Raw genomic sequence first — 13,765 nt, 5'->3', positions numbered from 1 at the left:
TGACCCCGCGGATACGTTTCACAGCGAGAAAAAATAAAAGGCAAGATAGAATTTTCTAGACATAAAGAAGTTGTTTACCGAGTTTTAGCTCTTATCTCTAACAAAAAATTAATTTTTAAAAAAATGACCGAATACGTTTCACAGCGAGAAAAAATAAAAGGCAAGATAGAATTTTCTAGACATAAAGAAGTTGTTTACCGAGTTTTAGCTCTTATCTCTAACAAAAAATTAATTTTTAAAAAAATGACGAATACGTTTCACAGCGAGAAAAAAATAAAAGGCAAGATAGAATTTTCTAGACATAAAGAAGTTGTTTACCGAGTTTTTAGCTCTTATCTCTAACAAAAAATTAATTTTTAAAAAAATGACCGAATACGTTTCACAGCGAGAAAAAAATAAAAGGCAAGATAGAATTTTCTAGACATAAAGAAGTTGTTTACCGAGTTTTTAGCTCTTATCTCTACACAAAAAATTAATTTTTTAAAAAAAATGACGAATACGTTTCACAGCGAGAAAAAAATAAAGGCAAGATAGAATTTTCTAGACATAAAGAAGTTGTTTACCGAGTTTTAGCTCTTATCTCTAACAAAAAATTAATTTTTAAAAAAAATGACCGAATACGTTTCACAGCGAGAAAAAAATAAAAGGCAAGATGAAATTTTCTAGACATAAAGAAGTTGTTTACCGAGTTTTAGCTCTTATCTCTAACAAAAAATTAATTTTTTAAAAAAATGACCGAATACGTTTCACAGCGAGAAAAAAAATAAAAGGCAAGATAGAATTTTCTAGACATAAGAAGTTGTTTACCGAGTTTTAGCTTTATCTTAACAAAAAATTAATTTTTAAAAAAATGACCGAATACGTTTCACAGCGAGAAAAAAATAAAAGGCAAGATAGAATTTTCTAGACATAAAGAAGTTGTTTACCGAGTTTTAGCTCTTATCTCTAACAAAAAATTAATTTTTAAAAAAATGACCGAATACGTTTCACAGCGAGAAAAAAAATAAAAGGCAAGATAGAATTTTCTAGACATAAAGAAGTTGTTTACCGAGTTTAGCTCTTATCTCTAACAAAAATTAATTTTTAAAAATGACCGAATACGTTTCACAGCGAGAAAAAAATAAAAGGCAAGATAGAATTTTCTAGACATAAAGAAGTTGTTTACCGAGTTTTAGCTCTTATCTCTAACAAAAAATTAATTTTTAAAAAAATGACCGAATACGTTTCACAGCGAGAAAAAAATAAAAGGCAAGATAGAATTTTCTAGACATAAAGAAGTTGTTTACCGAGTTTTAGCTCTTTATCTCTAACAAAAAATTAATTTTTAAAAAAATGACCGAATACGTTTCACAGCGAGAAAAAAAAAAAGGCAAGATAGAATTTTCTAGACATAAAGAAGTTGTTTACCGAGTTTTAGCTCTTATCTCTAACAAAAATTAATTTTTAAAAAAATGACCGAATACGTTTCACAGCGAAAAAAAATAAAGGCAAGATAGAATTTTCTAGACATAAAGAAGTTGTTTACCGAGTTTTAGCTCTTATCTCTAACAAAAAATTAATTTTTAAAAAATGACCGAATACGTTTCACAGCGAGAAAAAAATAAAAGGCAAGATAGAATTTTCTAGACATAAAGAAGTTGTTTACCGAGTTTTAGCTCTTATCTCTAACAAAAAATTAATTTTTAAAAAAATGACCGAATACGTTTCACAGCGAGAAAAAAATAAAAGGCAAGATAGAATTTTCTAGACATAAAGAAGTTGTTTACCGAGTTTTAGCTCTTATCTCTAACAAAAAATTAATTTTTAAAAAAATGACCGAATACGTTTCACAGCGAGAAAAAAATAAAAGGCAAGATAGAATTTTCTAGACATAAAGAAGTTGTTTACCGAGTTTTAGCTCTTATCTCTAACAAAAAATTAATTTTTAAAAAAATGAACGAATACGTTTGAGGGGGGCACAAACTTACCCGGTGAGGTGAAGTGAAAAGTGACAGGTTTACATGTCAGAAATGTAAAGTGTCAGATTTGAAACAAAAAATAGATTAATTTATTATTATATGATAGAGAGATTTGGTAAGTTACTATCAAATTTGTAAGTAAGGGAAAAAAAGTAAGAAAGAAAAAAATTTTAAAAAATAAAAAGCGGGGCGGCGACAAATTTGCCCAGCCAGTAAAGTATTCAATTTTTTTTGCATTTTTTTTAAAGCTTCTTAACTTAAATCATGGAATGTCTCAAAGACAAAAGTAGCATACAGCATGCAAAGCTAAAGAAAGATAATCATAATTAATACCTTAATTTTTAATATTACGCATTTTTAGGTGCAAAATTTAAAAACATTCTAATACAATAGAGCAGTTTCCAAAAGTAGCATACAGCATGTAAAGCTAAAGAAAGATAATCATAATTAATACCTTAATTTTTAATATTACGCATTTTTAGGTGCAAAATTTAAAAACATTCTAATACAATAGAGCAGTTTCCAAAAGTAGCATACAGCATGTAAAGCTAAAGAAAGATAATCATAATTAATACCTTTAAAGTTTAAAATCTTGATTTTTTTTAAAATCAAATATTTATAACTTTAATACATACAGCTTAAACCTTATACTTGTTTTCTCTTGTGAGAAAGCAATCTTACAAAGCTAACAATCCTAAAAAATAAAGAATTAAAATTTCATACAATCTTTTTCGAATCTGTTCTTTTCTTAAGCCACTCGCTTCCGCTCGCATCTTAGTTTCGTAATTTCATACAATCTTTTTTTCGAATCTGTTCTTTTCTTAAGCCGCGAGCGAAGCGAGTGGCTTAGTTTCGTAATTTCATACAATCTTTTTTCGAATTTGTTCTTTTTGTCAACCGCGAGCGAAGCGAGTGGCTTTTTATTTTTTTTAAATTTTTTTTTTCTTTCTTACTTTTTTTTCCCTTACTTACAAATTTGATAGTAACTTACCAAATCTCTCTACCATATAATAATAAATTAATCCATTTTTTGTTTCAAATCTGACACTTTACATTTCTGACATGTAAACCTGTCACTTTTCACTTCACCTCACTGGGCAAGTTTGTGCCCCCCTCATAAAAAGCCACTCGCTTCGCTCGCGGTTGACAAAAAGAACAAATTCGAAAAATAATTGTATGAAACTACGAAACTAAGCCCCTCGCTTCGCTCGCGGCTTAAGTAAACAACATATTTCAGATTATCGATACTAAAAATTTTTTTATTTTATTACATTTTTTTCTTTTTTTTTAAGCTTCTTAACTTAAATCATGGAATGTCTCAAAGACAAAAGTAGCATACAGCATGTAAAGCTAAAGAAAGATAATCATAATTAATACCTTAATTTTTAATATTACGCATTTTTAGGTGCAAAATTTAAAAACATTCTAATACAATATCGAAAAATCAACATTTAAGGTTAATTTAAGAGTATGCACTTTTGTCACCTACTCTTCTTAAGGGTGCACTTACGCGTATCTGACTTTAATTCAAATTTCTGACAAATGGCGTGAAGTGTCATTGAAAATTAACCTTAAACATCTGAATCGAAGGACATGTAATACAGGTGTAAGTGCACTCTTAAGAAAAATTTTCCACTTCAAGATAGCAATGATATAATAGAATTGAATAAGAAATCGTTAAATTTATTATCCAACATCTCCCAAAGATACAATGTCCAATCATTTGTAAACGAAGAATATTACAAAATATCATCGAAATAACAATAATTCTTTTTGCTATAGTTTTATTCTTTCTGTCATAGCAAATTTCTATTATAATATTGAACTCTTTATTGAAATATCAGTTTGTTAATACTTAGATGCCTTACAAAGAAAACCTATTTCGAAATTAAGAGCCATGTTCCCGATATTATTGCATTACTATATCAGTACTAATTATTTAAATTCACTGTAACAAATACGAACTCTTTGAAAATTAAATTGAGAAATCAAGCCGCATCATCTTTTGAATATAAAGTTTTTCATATTTCAATTGATATTAAACAATTGATGAATGCTTTCGTTAATAATGGTCTTTAATTACAATTTTTTGATTATATAAATTCATAAATCATGAATATTAACGCCTTCGTCTAAAGGAAAATTGATGATATAAATCAAAAGCAGATTTCATAGGCTTTTTATCTATAATAGGAAACTCTGCTTCACACAGATATGATGAAAAGTGAGAAAGATTATGAATAGAATATATATTTTGAACATTATTTGTTGAAACTGATCCTATTTTATCTATTATTCTGTCACAGAAAGAATCTTTAACTGTAATTGAACCAGAATCATATTGATAAAATTCTACTCCTGATCCTATGTTTCCAAGAAATGAACAGTTTTCAATAAGAACAGTTGAATTAACTGCCCAGAATGTTTCCTCATTAGATTCTATGTGTTTATTATTCAAAACATTACAAAAATTAAAATTATAGTTACCATAATCTAATTCTAAAATTGTATAATTTGATGTTGTGTTACAAAATGATGAATATGTTACATTACTTAGACTTATTGGTTCATATAGACGTATTCCTGAGTCAAAGTCTGCTTCACAGAAACTTGTGTTGATTGATTTAACTTCAATATTTCCATAACAAAGATAATTTGTAAAAGATTTTTCTAAATTTCCGCATTCATAAAAAGAACTTTCATAAAGATAATTTTTATTATTTGATTTAGAAACTAAGTAAACATATGAATGATGTCCTTGATTGTTTGTTTTTGATTTGTAGCCACATGTTCGGTATTGGACAATGGAACTATCACAGTTAAAGTATATAGATCCACCATATGAATCACTGCTGCAGTTAGTAAATGAACAATATGAGTTAAGGAACTTATTGTTTGATACATTAAAATAAATGGCACTATTAGTTGTAATGGTGATGAATATACAGTTATATAAGAAGCATTCATTATTTGTTGATCTTGCTTGAACGTTTGTACCTTGAATTGGTTCTGGATTAGGTGGAGTATTGTAAAAGAGTTCCCAAACATTATTAGGTGATTGATCAAAGTGTAAATTATTCATAGTTGATGTGTGCTTTGATACTGTTATCTGAAAATCGTGATTGAATTTCATTGTTTTCATCAAAAAAATCAAAAAACGTGACATTTCAATGATGTAAATGTCAAATAATGCCGATTCATTTGAATCTTATATTCAAGTTATGAAATTGCGATTCTTTTAGCTGTCATCAGCATTTTAACAGCTAGTGCATGGAAACAATGATGTAAATCATTCTAATCTTATATAAAAACATCGATTTTGCTGATTAAATTTTTGGATTTCGTAATAAAATGATCAATATTGTAAATAATTAAAGCTATTGTACTTACACATGATTTGTATATTATAAAATGTATGAAATATCGACTTAATTCGCTTGAAAATTTGAAATAGGGAGAATCTTTATATAAAACGCCTAATATCTAACAATTATTACATTAAATGAATACTTAAATTTGAGTAATCGATGATTTATATGAATTCTCTGGTCTGAATAAAGAATATCGAAAATTAGTTGATTTTGGGGTTGTTTTGATAGTATTGTCAAATGTAATGATGTAAAAACATGAATTTATTAGTAAATACATGCTCGTGTTTGAGTAAAAATAGATATTTGTTGTTGTGAAATAAGTATTTGATTTCTTGTAAATCTTGAATGAAAACAATAAGTTCGTATCAATGGGAAAATCGAATATGTAGCTATTTAATTTGTATCAAAAGAATTTTTTAATGAGAATTTAAATTTCGAAGAAATTTGTTATGTATCGTTGAGTTTTGTAATTAAAACTGATATGTTAATGATGTGATTTGCTTTTTTAAAACATTTATTAGTCTTGATGAAATAATTTTTCTTTTAGTTAAACATTTCTTCTGAGTTTGCTAATAAAGACGGAGTCCTTTGTGAATGTGACATAGGCGCCCGAGAACCGTATGCACAAAAACTCTTATTGGGTGTCTTGTCTTTAGATATTCTTTCAAAAATATGCCAAATTTGATTGATGATTTCTAAAAAAGTAATCTAATCATCTGATGCCATTAATTGTATTTAGAAAAAAAATTCGTTCTTTTAATTTTTTAAGAGTATCACAGCAGATGATTAACTTTCCTTGATTTACGATACAACTAATTCACCAAATGCAGAAGTGCAATCGAATACAAACAATCGAATCTCCTAATTGATGAATCAAATAGTCCATTTTTCATTGAATTATTTAATCAAATCGTCTCTAATCATAGCAATCCTCCAAAATCAATCAGTAGTACACATGTTATCTTTGATCAATTCTTACGTTATAAAGAGAAGAGCACATTTATATGATCTCAAGTATATTTTTGATTTTTTTTTACAAATCTTGTCAATAAGACATTTGAAGTTGTTACCGATACAGTTACATAATTTTGAGATACAAATTCACCGCGCAATATTATTTTATTAAACTAAAACAGAGATAATTTTCTAAAAATTTAAATCATACATTGATCAGTACCTTGTAGAAGATACACATATTGATTTCAAATTCGTATGCATTGAAATGTTCGACGACATTTACACTGTTCGTTTTGAACCTATAATTATTCCATTTATAGTTGAAATGACAAAAATTTACCACATCAAGATAAGCGATGATACAATCGAATTGATCTCACATTTCAGCATGATACAAATATCAATAATATGTAAACTAAGAAAACATTATTGATATACTTAAGGGTGCACCCGTATGTACGTTTATTTGAGAGGAGGAGGATTACCCTCTCAATTTTGAGGGATTCGTTAGTTTATTTTCTCGATGAATATGCAATAAAATTTGATTTTTACCTTATCAATATACTTCATATAATATACACATGTTCATGTAAAAACTTTTTCCCCAAATCCTCATGAATTAAGGGATTTTTGAATTTTAAGAATTTTTTTCGGAGGGGGGCACAAACTTGCCCAGTGAGGTGAAGTGAAAAGTGACAGGTTTACATGTCAGAAATGTAAAGTGTCAGATTTGAAACAAAAAATAGATTAATTTATTATTATATGATAGAGAGATTTGGTAAGTTACTATCAAATTTGTAAGTAAGGGAAAAAAAGTAAGAAAGAAAAAAATTTTTAAAAAATAAAAAGCCACTCGCTTCGCTCGCGGTTGACAAAAAGAACAAATTCGAAAAATAATTGTATGAAATTACGAAACTAAGCCACTCGCTTCGCTCGCGGCTTAAGTAAACAACATATTTCAGATTATCGATACTAAAAATTTTTTTATTTTATTACATTTTTTTAAAGCTTCTTAACTTAAATCATGGAATGTCTCAAAGACAAAAGTAGCATACAGCATGTAAAGCTAAAGAAAGATAATCATAATTAATACCTTAATTTTTAATATTACGCATTTTTAGGTGCAAAATTTAAAAACATTCTAATACAATAGAGCAGTTTCCAAAAGTAGCATACAGCATGCAAAGCTAAAGAAAGATAATCATAATTAATACCTTAATTTTTAATATTACGCATTTTTAGGTGCAAAATTTAAAAACATTCTAATACAATAGAGCAGTTTCCAAAAGTAGCATACAGCATGCAAAGCTAAAGAAAGATAATCATAATTAATACCTTTAAAGTTTAAAATCTTGATTTTTTTTAAAATCAAATATTTATAACTTTAATACATACAGCTTAAACCTTATACTTGTTTTCTCTTGTGAGAAAGCAATCTTACAAAGCTAACAATCCTAAAAAATAAAGAATTAAAATTTAATAATTTAATCTAAAATTAAAATCAAAATTAAATAAAATGAGTTCTTTGTAATAATACTTTCAAGGTAGGATATATTTTAGTGGGATCTATTGAGTCATCACTAACAGCATTGAGCAATCTATTGAGCATTGAAATACTCTCGATTTTTCTTTGTCTTTTTACATCAATTTCTGCGTTAGTTGCTTTTTCCATGATCCTAATGACACGGTCATCTGCTGGATTTTGATCAATTTTGAGTTTGATAACGAAAGATGGTATCACTTTTGTATAAATTTCTATAATAACATCATCAATTCTGAGATTTTTTCGATCAGGAAAATAGTCATGTTTGAGTGTTCTAAAATGAGCTTCGGCAATATTGTTAGTTGCGTCGCCTTCACGCCTGTCACGAGCAATCCATCTTGATATGTTGTAACGCCATTGTCTGTTAAAGTATTGAGATGCTGTTGGATCTGTGTCGAGCAACTCCAGAACTTGATCATAGGCAGCATTTGCTTCTTCCTCATGTTCTGCATCTAATTTGAAGACTAAATCCTTCATCAAATTATAGAATTGTTCAAATTTTTCTTGAGAAGAAAACTTATTTGATTTGCGAAGAATTGCACGAAGAACATGTACTCCGCACCAAAGTATTTGAGCTTGTGGAATGCTTTCTTCTATTGCTTGAGCTATCTGTGGAGCACAGTCCATGCTAATGTATTCTGGCTCAATTGTTACCCATCTGAGATAGGCGCACACGCAAACTTGAATGTTTTGATAAGTGTCTGGTTGACAAAAGAAATATAAAAAAGGGAAAATGTGAAAATCTTTGATTTTGCCAGTAAATGCATACAATGGAATGTTTGATCGCAACAATTTATAGGTGCTGTCTATATGAAATGTCTTGATACTATGCGCATAAGCTTTGCCTTCAAAAGGCGCGTAATAGAAACACATATTATTGTCTGAGACTTCAAATGCAATGAGATCATCTGGAGATTCTTCTTGTACTGTCTGAACAAAGATTTGCAATGACACAACATCGTCAGGAGAATATCTAGTTTGAAGAGCATGTATTCTCTCTGCAAATCGTTTGATTGCACGTGGTTTTTGAGCGTACATCTCTGGAATGGACGGACCTGTAAGAGGAATTTCAAGATCTTTGAATGCATTTAGCTGTGCTATCGCTCTTTGATTGTCATCTGTTTGGAAGTAATGTTCTAAATATTTGCGATAAAAGACAGACGAATATTGACTTTTGTCATTTGGGGCGGAATGATCATGTTCTTCAACTATTTTGATTAGTTTGTATTTATTTTGATCCAAGATTGCAACATTAAAATGTGCAGGACATTTTGGATATTTGCAGTGGAATGAAATCTGAGATCTTTCTTTCCTGACACGTTCACCATATCCATACTGTGCTTGTATTTCTTGTTTAACTCCAAATTTACAAAGATCCATAACAGTAAAGATAGTTTCTTCTTCTAATTCCATTTGAAATTGAAATGAAAATTAAAAATTCAGAAATTTGAATAGATTTGGTCTGTAATTAAATGAGAATAGCAGTTTGTTCGTCATTGTTTGAGGCAAGAGTATTATAGGAATATTATATGATGGATTTGAGTTGCATATAAAGAGTGCAAAAGGATAAAGAGAGAAATTTTGTTAGATTAAATTATTAAATTTTAATTCTTTATTTTTTAGGATTGTTAGCTTTGTAAGATTGCTTTCTCACAAGAGAAAACAAGTATAAGGTTTAAGCTGTATGTATTAAAGTTATAAATATTTGATTTTAAAAAAAATCAAGATTTTAAACTTTAAAGGTATTAATTATGATTATCTTTCTTTAGCTTTGCATGCTGTATGCTACTTTTGGAAACTGCTCTATTGTATTAGAATGTTTTTAAATTTTGCACCTAAAAATGCGTAATATTAAAAATTAAGGTATTAATTATGATTATCTTTCTTTAGCTTTGCATGCTGTATGCTACTTTTGGAAACTGCTCTATTGTATTAGAATGTTTTTAAATTTTGCACCTAAAAATGCGTAATATTAAAAATTAAGGTATTAATTATGATTATCTTTCTTTAGCTTTACATGCTGTATGCTACTTTTGTCTTTGAGACATTCCATGATTTAAGTTAAGAAGCTTTAAAAAAAATGCAAAAAAATTGAATACTTTACTGGCTGGGCAAATTTGTCGCCGCCCCGAATACGTTTCACAGCGAGAAAAAAATAAAACTGTACACTGATTTTCATTTTCATTTCCAGTCACTTTACTTATTATTTTTTCTTTTTTTTCATTTTAATTATAAATTATTTCATATTACGTTTATTTACGTTACCATTTTCTTTATTCTTTTGAATTCCATACTAGACACTTATAGAATATTTTGATTGTTAACGTACTTCATTAGAATGAATCCTTACAAAGGGTATGTCGATCGAATTTACCTAATTGGTATTTCCAATCAGATTGAAGAAGGTAAAATGACATGGGAAGAAGCTTGCACCCATGTTCCCATCGCCCCAACCCTTCAATCAAATGATTTCAAATATTTAGATGTTTCAAAATCTTTTTTACAAAATCAATTTAGCTTACAGAATATCCCATTGCCTAAAGGCAAGAAAGGTCGTAGGGTCAATCCCTACGACCAAATCAAAGCTCTTGCTGTGATACATGACCACTGGGCCTTTCCCTGTGGTCAAACAAAACAATGGAAACGTTTGAAATTACAACAAATTGATGTATCTTATAGAGAAGTACGCAGATACTTCAAAGAAAATCATTTCACCAAGACGCGATTAGAGCATGCCGGGCCAGAAACAGCAGTAAGATATTGGGCGCTTTCACCCAATCTTATCTGGCACACAGATGTTCATTATTTTAGGGGTGTTCGTGGCCAGTATAAGTTAGTATACATATCATGGGTACGGCGGCACTGCACACCTCTTTACCCATTATATGTGAATTTAACACTTTACGAAACCGTTAACGTATATTTTACAACACAAACGACAACACTAACTTAACCTTAAATATTTACAAAGCCGCCAACCACTTCACCTCACTAACGTTTTCACAAACGACTTCACTACTGTAAAAATAAACGTTCTCACTTACAAAAGTATTGCAACTCCTCCCATTGCTGTGCTTCATATAACAGCTCATAATCTTCTGACTCACTTTCTTCTTCATATAGGTCAAAATCACTGTCATAGTTTATACCTGTAAGTTTTGTCAAAGCTAATGAAACACGCTTACCGTTTGTATCGTATGCTTGTATAAACTTTCCATTATGCTTGTAGTCATAAACGCTCAAACTAACTTTACCCTTTCTCCCTCGTATCTGATAGAATGTATTTTCACGAGGAACGAAGAACAAATTCTTGAACTCATGACCGTTGTAGTTTGTTATCTCAATAGTTTTCGTCATTTATATAAAAATAAACTTAAAAATAAACTTAAAAATAAACTTAAAAATTAATGATATCACCACCCTCACACGTATGAAAACATCCATTTAGATTTAGGTGAAGTGGTGAGATCTCACCCGTTTTTTCACCTCTTTTTTCACCCACTTGAATTCATTACTTTATAACTCTCTTCCTTGGTTTCTTTTTAGTTGCTTTCTTCACGTCTGTCTCCAACTTGACTGTCTTTCTTCTTCGGCCGTAATGATACCAGTTACTTCCACCAGTCAATGGGTCAAATGGTCTTTCGTAAGGGTTTCCATACATTCCATAGGGACCATACGGAAGAACTACTGGTGGAGAAGAAACATTTTCTTTAGTTCCATCGACTCTATTTAAATGCATTGTTTCACATTTCATCTGGTCATTAAAGTCTTTTGCGTGTTTTGCAAACTCATCATCCTTTCCTAAAGCATTTTCTGACTCAGTCGCAACCAAATTGGATGCTTTATTTATGAGTCCTATTTTATTTAATCTTAACTTCTTCAACCCAGCCTCCAATCTTCCCTTTATTTGCATCTAATGTCTTCGAAACCCTTCCTCCACTCATTTTATTTACTGCGTCATAAGCTCCAAGTGCTTTTGCTCCAAATGCTAATGCTTTTGTTCCCATTGCGCCTAAAGCTGCCCAAGCTACCATTTACACCATATTAAAATCATCTCTCTTCAATATTATCTCATAAAAGTTCTCGTTACTGGAGAAAGTCAATGAAACATAAACGTTCTCATTCATAAACTTATTTCTTATATCATCTATACGCTTCAAAATATCTGAACAATTGCTAACATCTTCTACAACTGTTATTTCATCATGAATGACCTTCAAGAACAAACTCATTTAATATGCAATTAAAATCATTTCAATAATGAGTCCATCCTTTCCATCTTTAGGTAGCACAACATCTTTCATTGAAGAAGGTTCGACAAGTCTTATGTTAAACTTACTGACAAAGTTTGTTATACTATAATGCTTCGGCGGCGAATACATGTAGTTTGAAAGACATAATATAGATTCTTCAGCAAATTCACTTATACTGGATTTTATAACAATGTTCTCACGAGACCAAATACCACCAATTGACAATCTTGTAAGCAATCCTGCTGAGCCTTCAACTGTAAACGTCGATGGTAACATTCCACGAAGGTCATCTATTGACATCGTTGAGTCACTGTATTTAAATATTTTCTTAAAGCAATCGTCATTATCTAACCATGCAATAGCTTTGAAGTTTTCATTCGAATATACATCTGCTTCATTAAATGTAAAACCTGACTTCTTTGCAGAGATGACTTTAAAATCTATTGAGTTTGTTTCAAAATTATATGCTATGGTAACTTCTGAAGGTAATGGATGCCCTTCCGCAGTCAGTTGTTCTCTCACTACCGTTTGAAGCTTTGTATTAAAAACTTTCATGTCATCTCCTGTATCTAGGTTCACATACACAGCAACAGGGAAACTATCTTGCTTCTTTGTTTCATCATTATACCTCAAAACATTAAAGTTCTTCAATAATATTGTTCTTCCTGCTGGAATACTTCGAACCTGTCTTATTTCAATAGCTTTCTCACCTCCTACATACTCTACCCAGTGTCTTGGATATTCATAAGTATACTGACTTTCTTGAATTTTGGTTGGTTTCATCATAACATGTTCATAGTATATCTTTATACTCTTGTCAGTTAGACTCGGTGCTATGTTCTGAATATTTCTGACTTGCATTTTTAATGGAGATAAAATGAAGCATTTAATACATGACGTAGATGAAGACATGAATGAAAGCAGTGAAAAGCTCAACAGTTCTCTCATTCTTCCTTTCAGTAAGGACTATGAGTTCTGTTCAAATGGTGTGTATTTCTATTGTGGAAAGATGGGTTCAGGTAAGACATTTAACCTCATTCGTCATATACTCATAACAGAACGTTTAGGAAATGACTCTTACTATGACCAAATCATTATATCAGCAACTTCAGACTCTATGGACTCAACAGCGAAAACATTTATGTCAAAAGTTCAAGCCTCAGTCGTTAAAGTTCCAGACAGTGAACTCATTGAATTTCTTCAACGTTACATTCGACGTAAGAGAAAATATTATGCTATTGTAGAGTTCATACAGTCAGGAATGCAAAAGACTTCTGAGGAGATGGAAAGAATTATTGACAAACACCACTTACGTCAATACTCAGGAGTTTACGATATGAAACGACTTACAAACTACATTCTATCAAAACTTTCAAAATACCCCTTCAAAAAGTATCCTTCAAACACTCTGCTCGTTTGTGACGACTTCGCCGGAAAAGGTTTAGTGTCAAAAGCAGACTCACCATTAGCTAACATCATAACTAAAGTCAGACATTACCATTTAACTGTAGCAATACTTATGCAAACATGGCGTTTCCTTGCTTTAAACATAAAACGTCTCATAACTGACTTCGTTATCTTTCAAGGTTTCTCACGTTATGACATTGAACTCATTTGGAAACAGTCAGGTATAACATTACCTTTTGAAGAAATTTGGGAAGCATATAAGTCTCTCATCTCTCC

General features: G+C 30.3%; 4 protein-coding genes and 1 pseudogene across 5 annotated transcripts, besides 6 other annotated features; all 5 read right to left on the bottom strand.

Annotated features, from left to right (window-relative positions):
• Positions 1-1,948: 1,948 nt before the first annotated feature.
• Positions 1,949-2,144: a mobile genetic element.
• Positions 2,145-3,074: a mobile genetic element.
• Positions 3,075-3,449: a mobile genetic element.
• Positions 3,450-3,452: 3 nt separating this feature from the next.
• Positions 3,453-3,579: a mobile genetic element.
• A 498-nt stretch (positions 3,580-4,077) lies between these two features.
• TVAGG3_0751140 (uncharacterized protein) lies at positions 4,078-5,100 on the bottom strand (the record flags this gene model as incomplete). The annotated part of the gene is made up of 1 exon (XM_001296984.2): positions 4,078-5,100. The coding sequence occupies one exon, from the start codon at positions 5,098-5,100 to the stop codon at positions 4,078-4,080; it is 1,023 nt and encodes a 340-aa protein (XP_001296985.2).
• Positions 5,101-6,939: 1,839 nt separating this feature from the next.
• Positions 6,940-9,959: a mobile genetic element.
• TVAGG3_0751130 (MULE transposase domain-containing protein) lies at positions 7,794-9,242 on the bottom strand (the record flags this gene model as incomplete). The annotated part of the gene is made up of 1 exon (XM_001302763.2): positions 7,794-9,242. The coding sequence occupies one exon, from the start codon at positions 9,240-9,242 to the stop codon at positions 7,794-7,796; it is 1,449 nt and encodes a 482-aa protein (XP_001302764.2).
• Positions 9,960-10,660: 701 nt separating the features above from the next.
• Positions 10,661-13,765: part of a mobile genetic element that runs on past the window's edge.
• Positions 10,866-11,186, bottom strand: TVAGG3_0751110 (uncharacterized protein; the record flags this gene model as incomplete). Its single annotated transcript, XM_001302764.1, has 1 exon — positions 10,866-11,186. One exon carries the CDS (start codon positions 11,184-11,186, stop codon positions 10,866-10,868), a length of 321 nt encoding a protein of 106 aa, XP_001302765.1.
• Positions 11,341-11,773, bottom strand: TVAGG3_0751100 (annotated as a pseudogene). The gene has a single exon. A coding segment is annotated over exon 1 (433 nt).
• TVAGG3_0751090 (uncharacterized protein) lies at positions 12,062-12,943 on the bottom strand (the record flags this gene model as incomplete). Its single annotated transcript, XM_051245257.1, has 1 exon — positions 12,062-12,943. One exon carries the CDS (start codon positions 12,941-12,943, stop codon positions 12,062-12,064), a length of 882 nt encoding a protein of 293 aa, XP_051091844.1.

This window comes from Trichomonas vaginalis, chromosome III (assembly GCF_026262505.1).
Source record: "Trichomonas vaginalis G3 chromosome III, whole genome shotgun sequence".
Classification (NCBI taxonomy): Eukaryota; Parabasalia; order Trichomonadida; family Trichomonadidae; genus Trichomonas; species Trichomonas vaginalis.
This window is presented reverse-complemented; position numbering and strand designations above follow the sequence as displayed.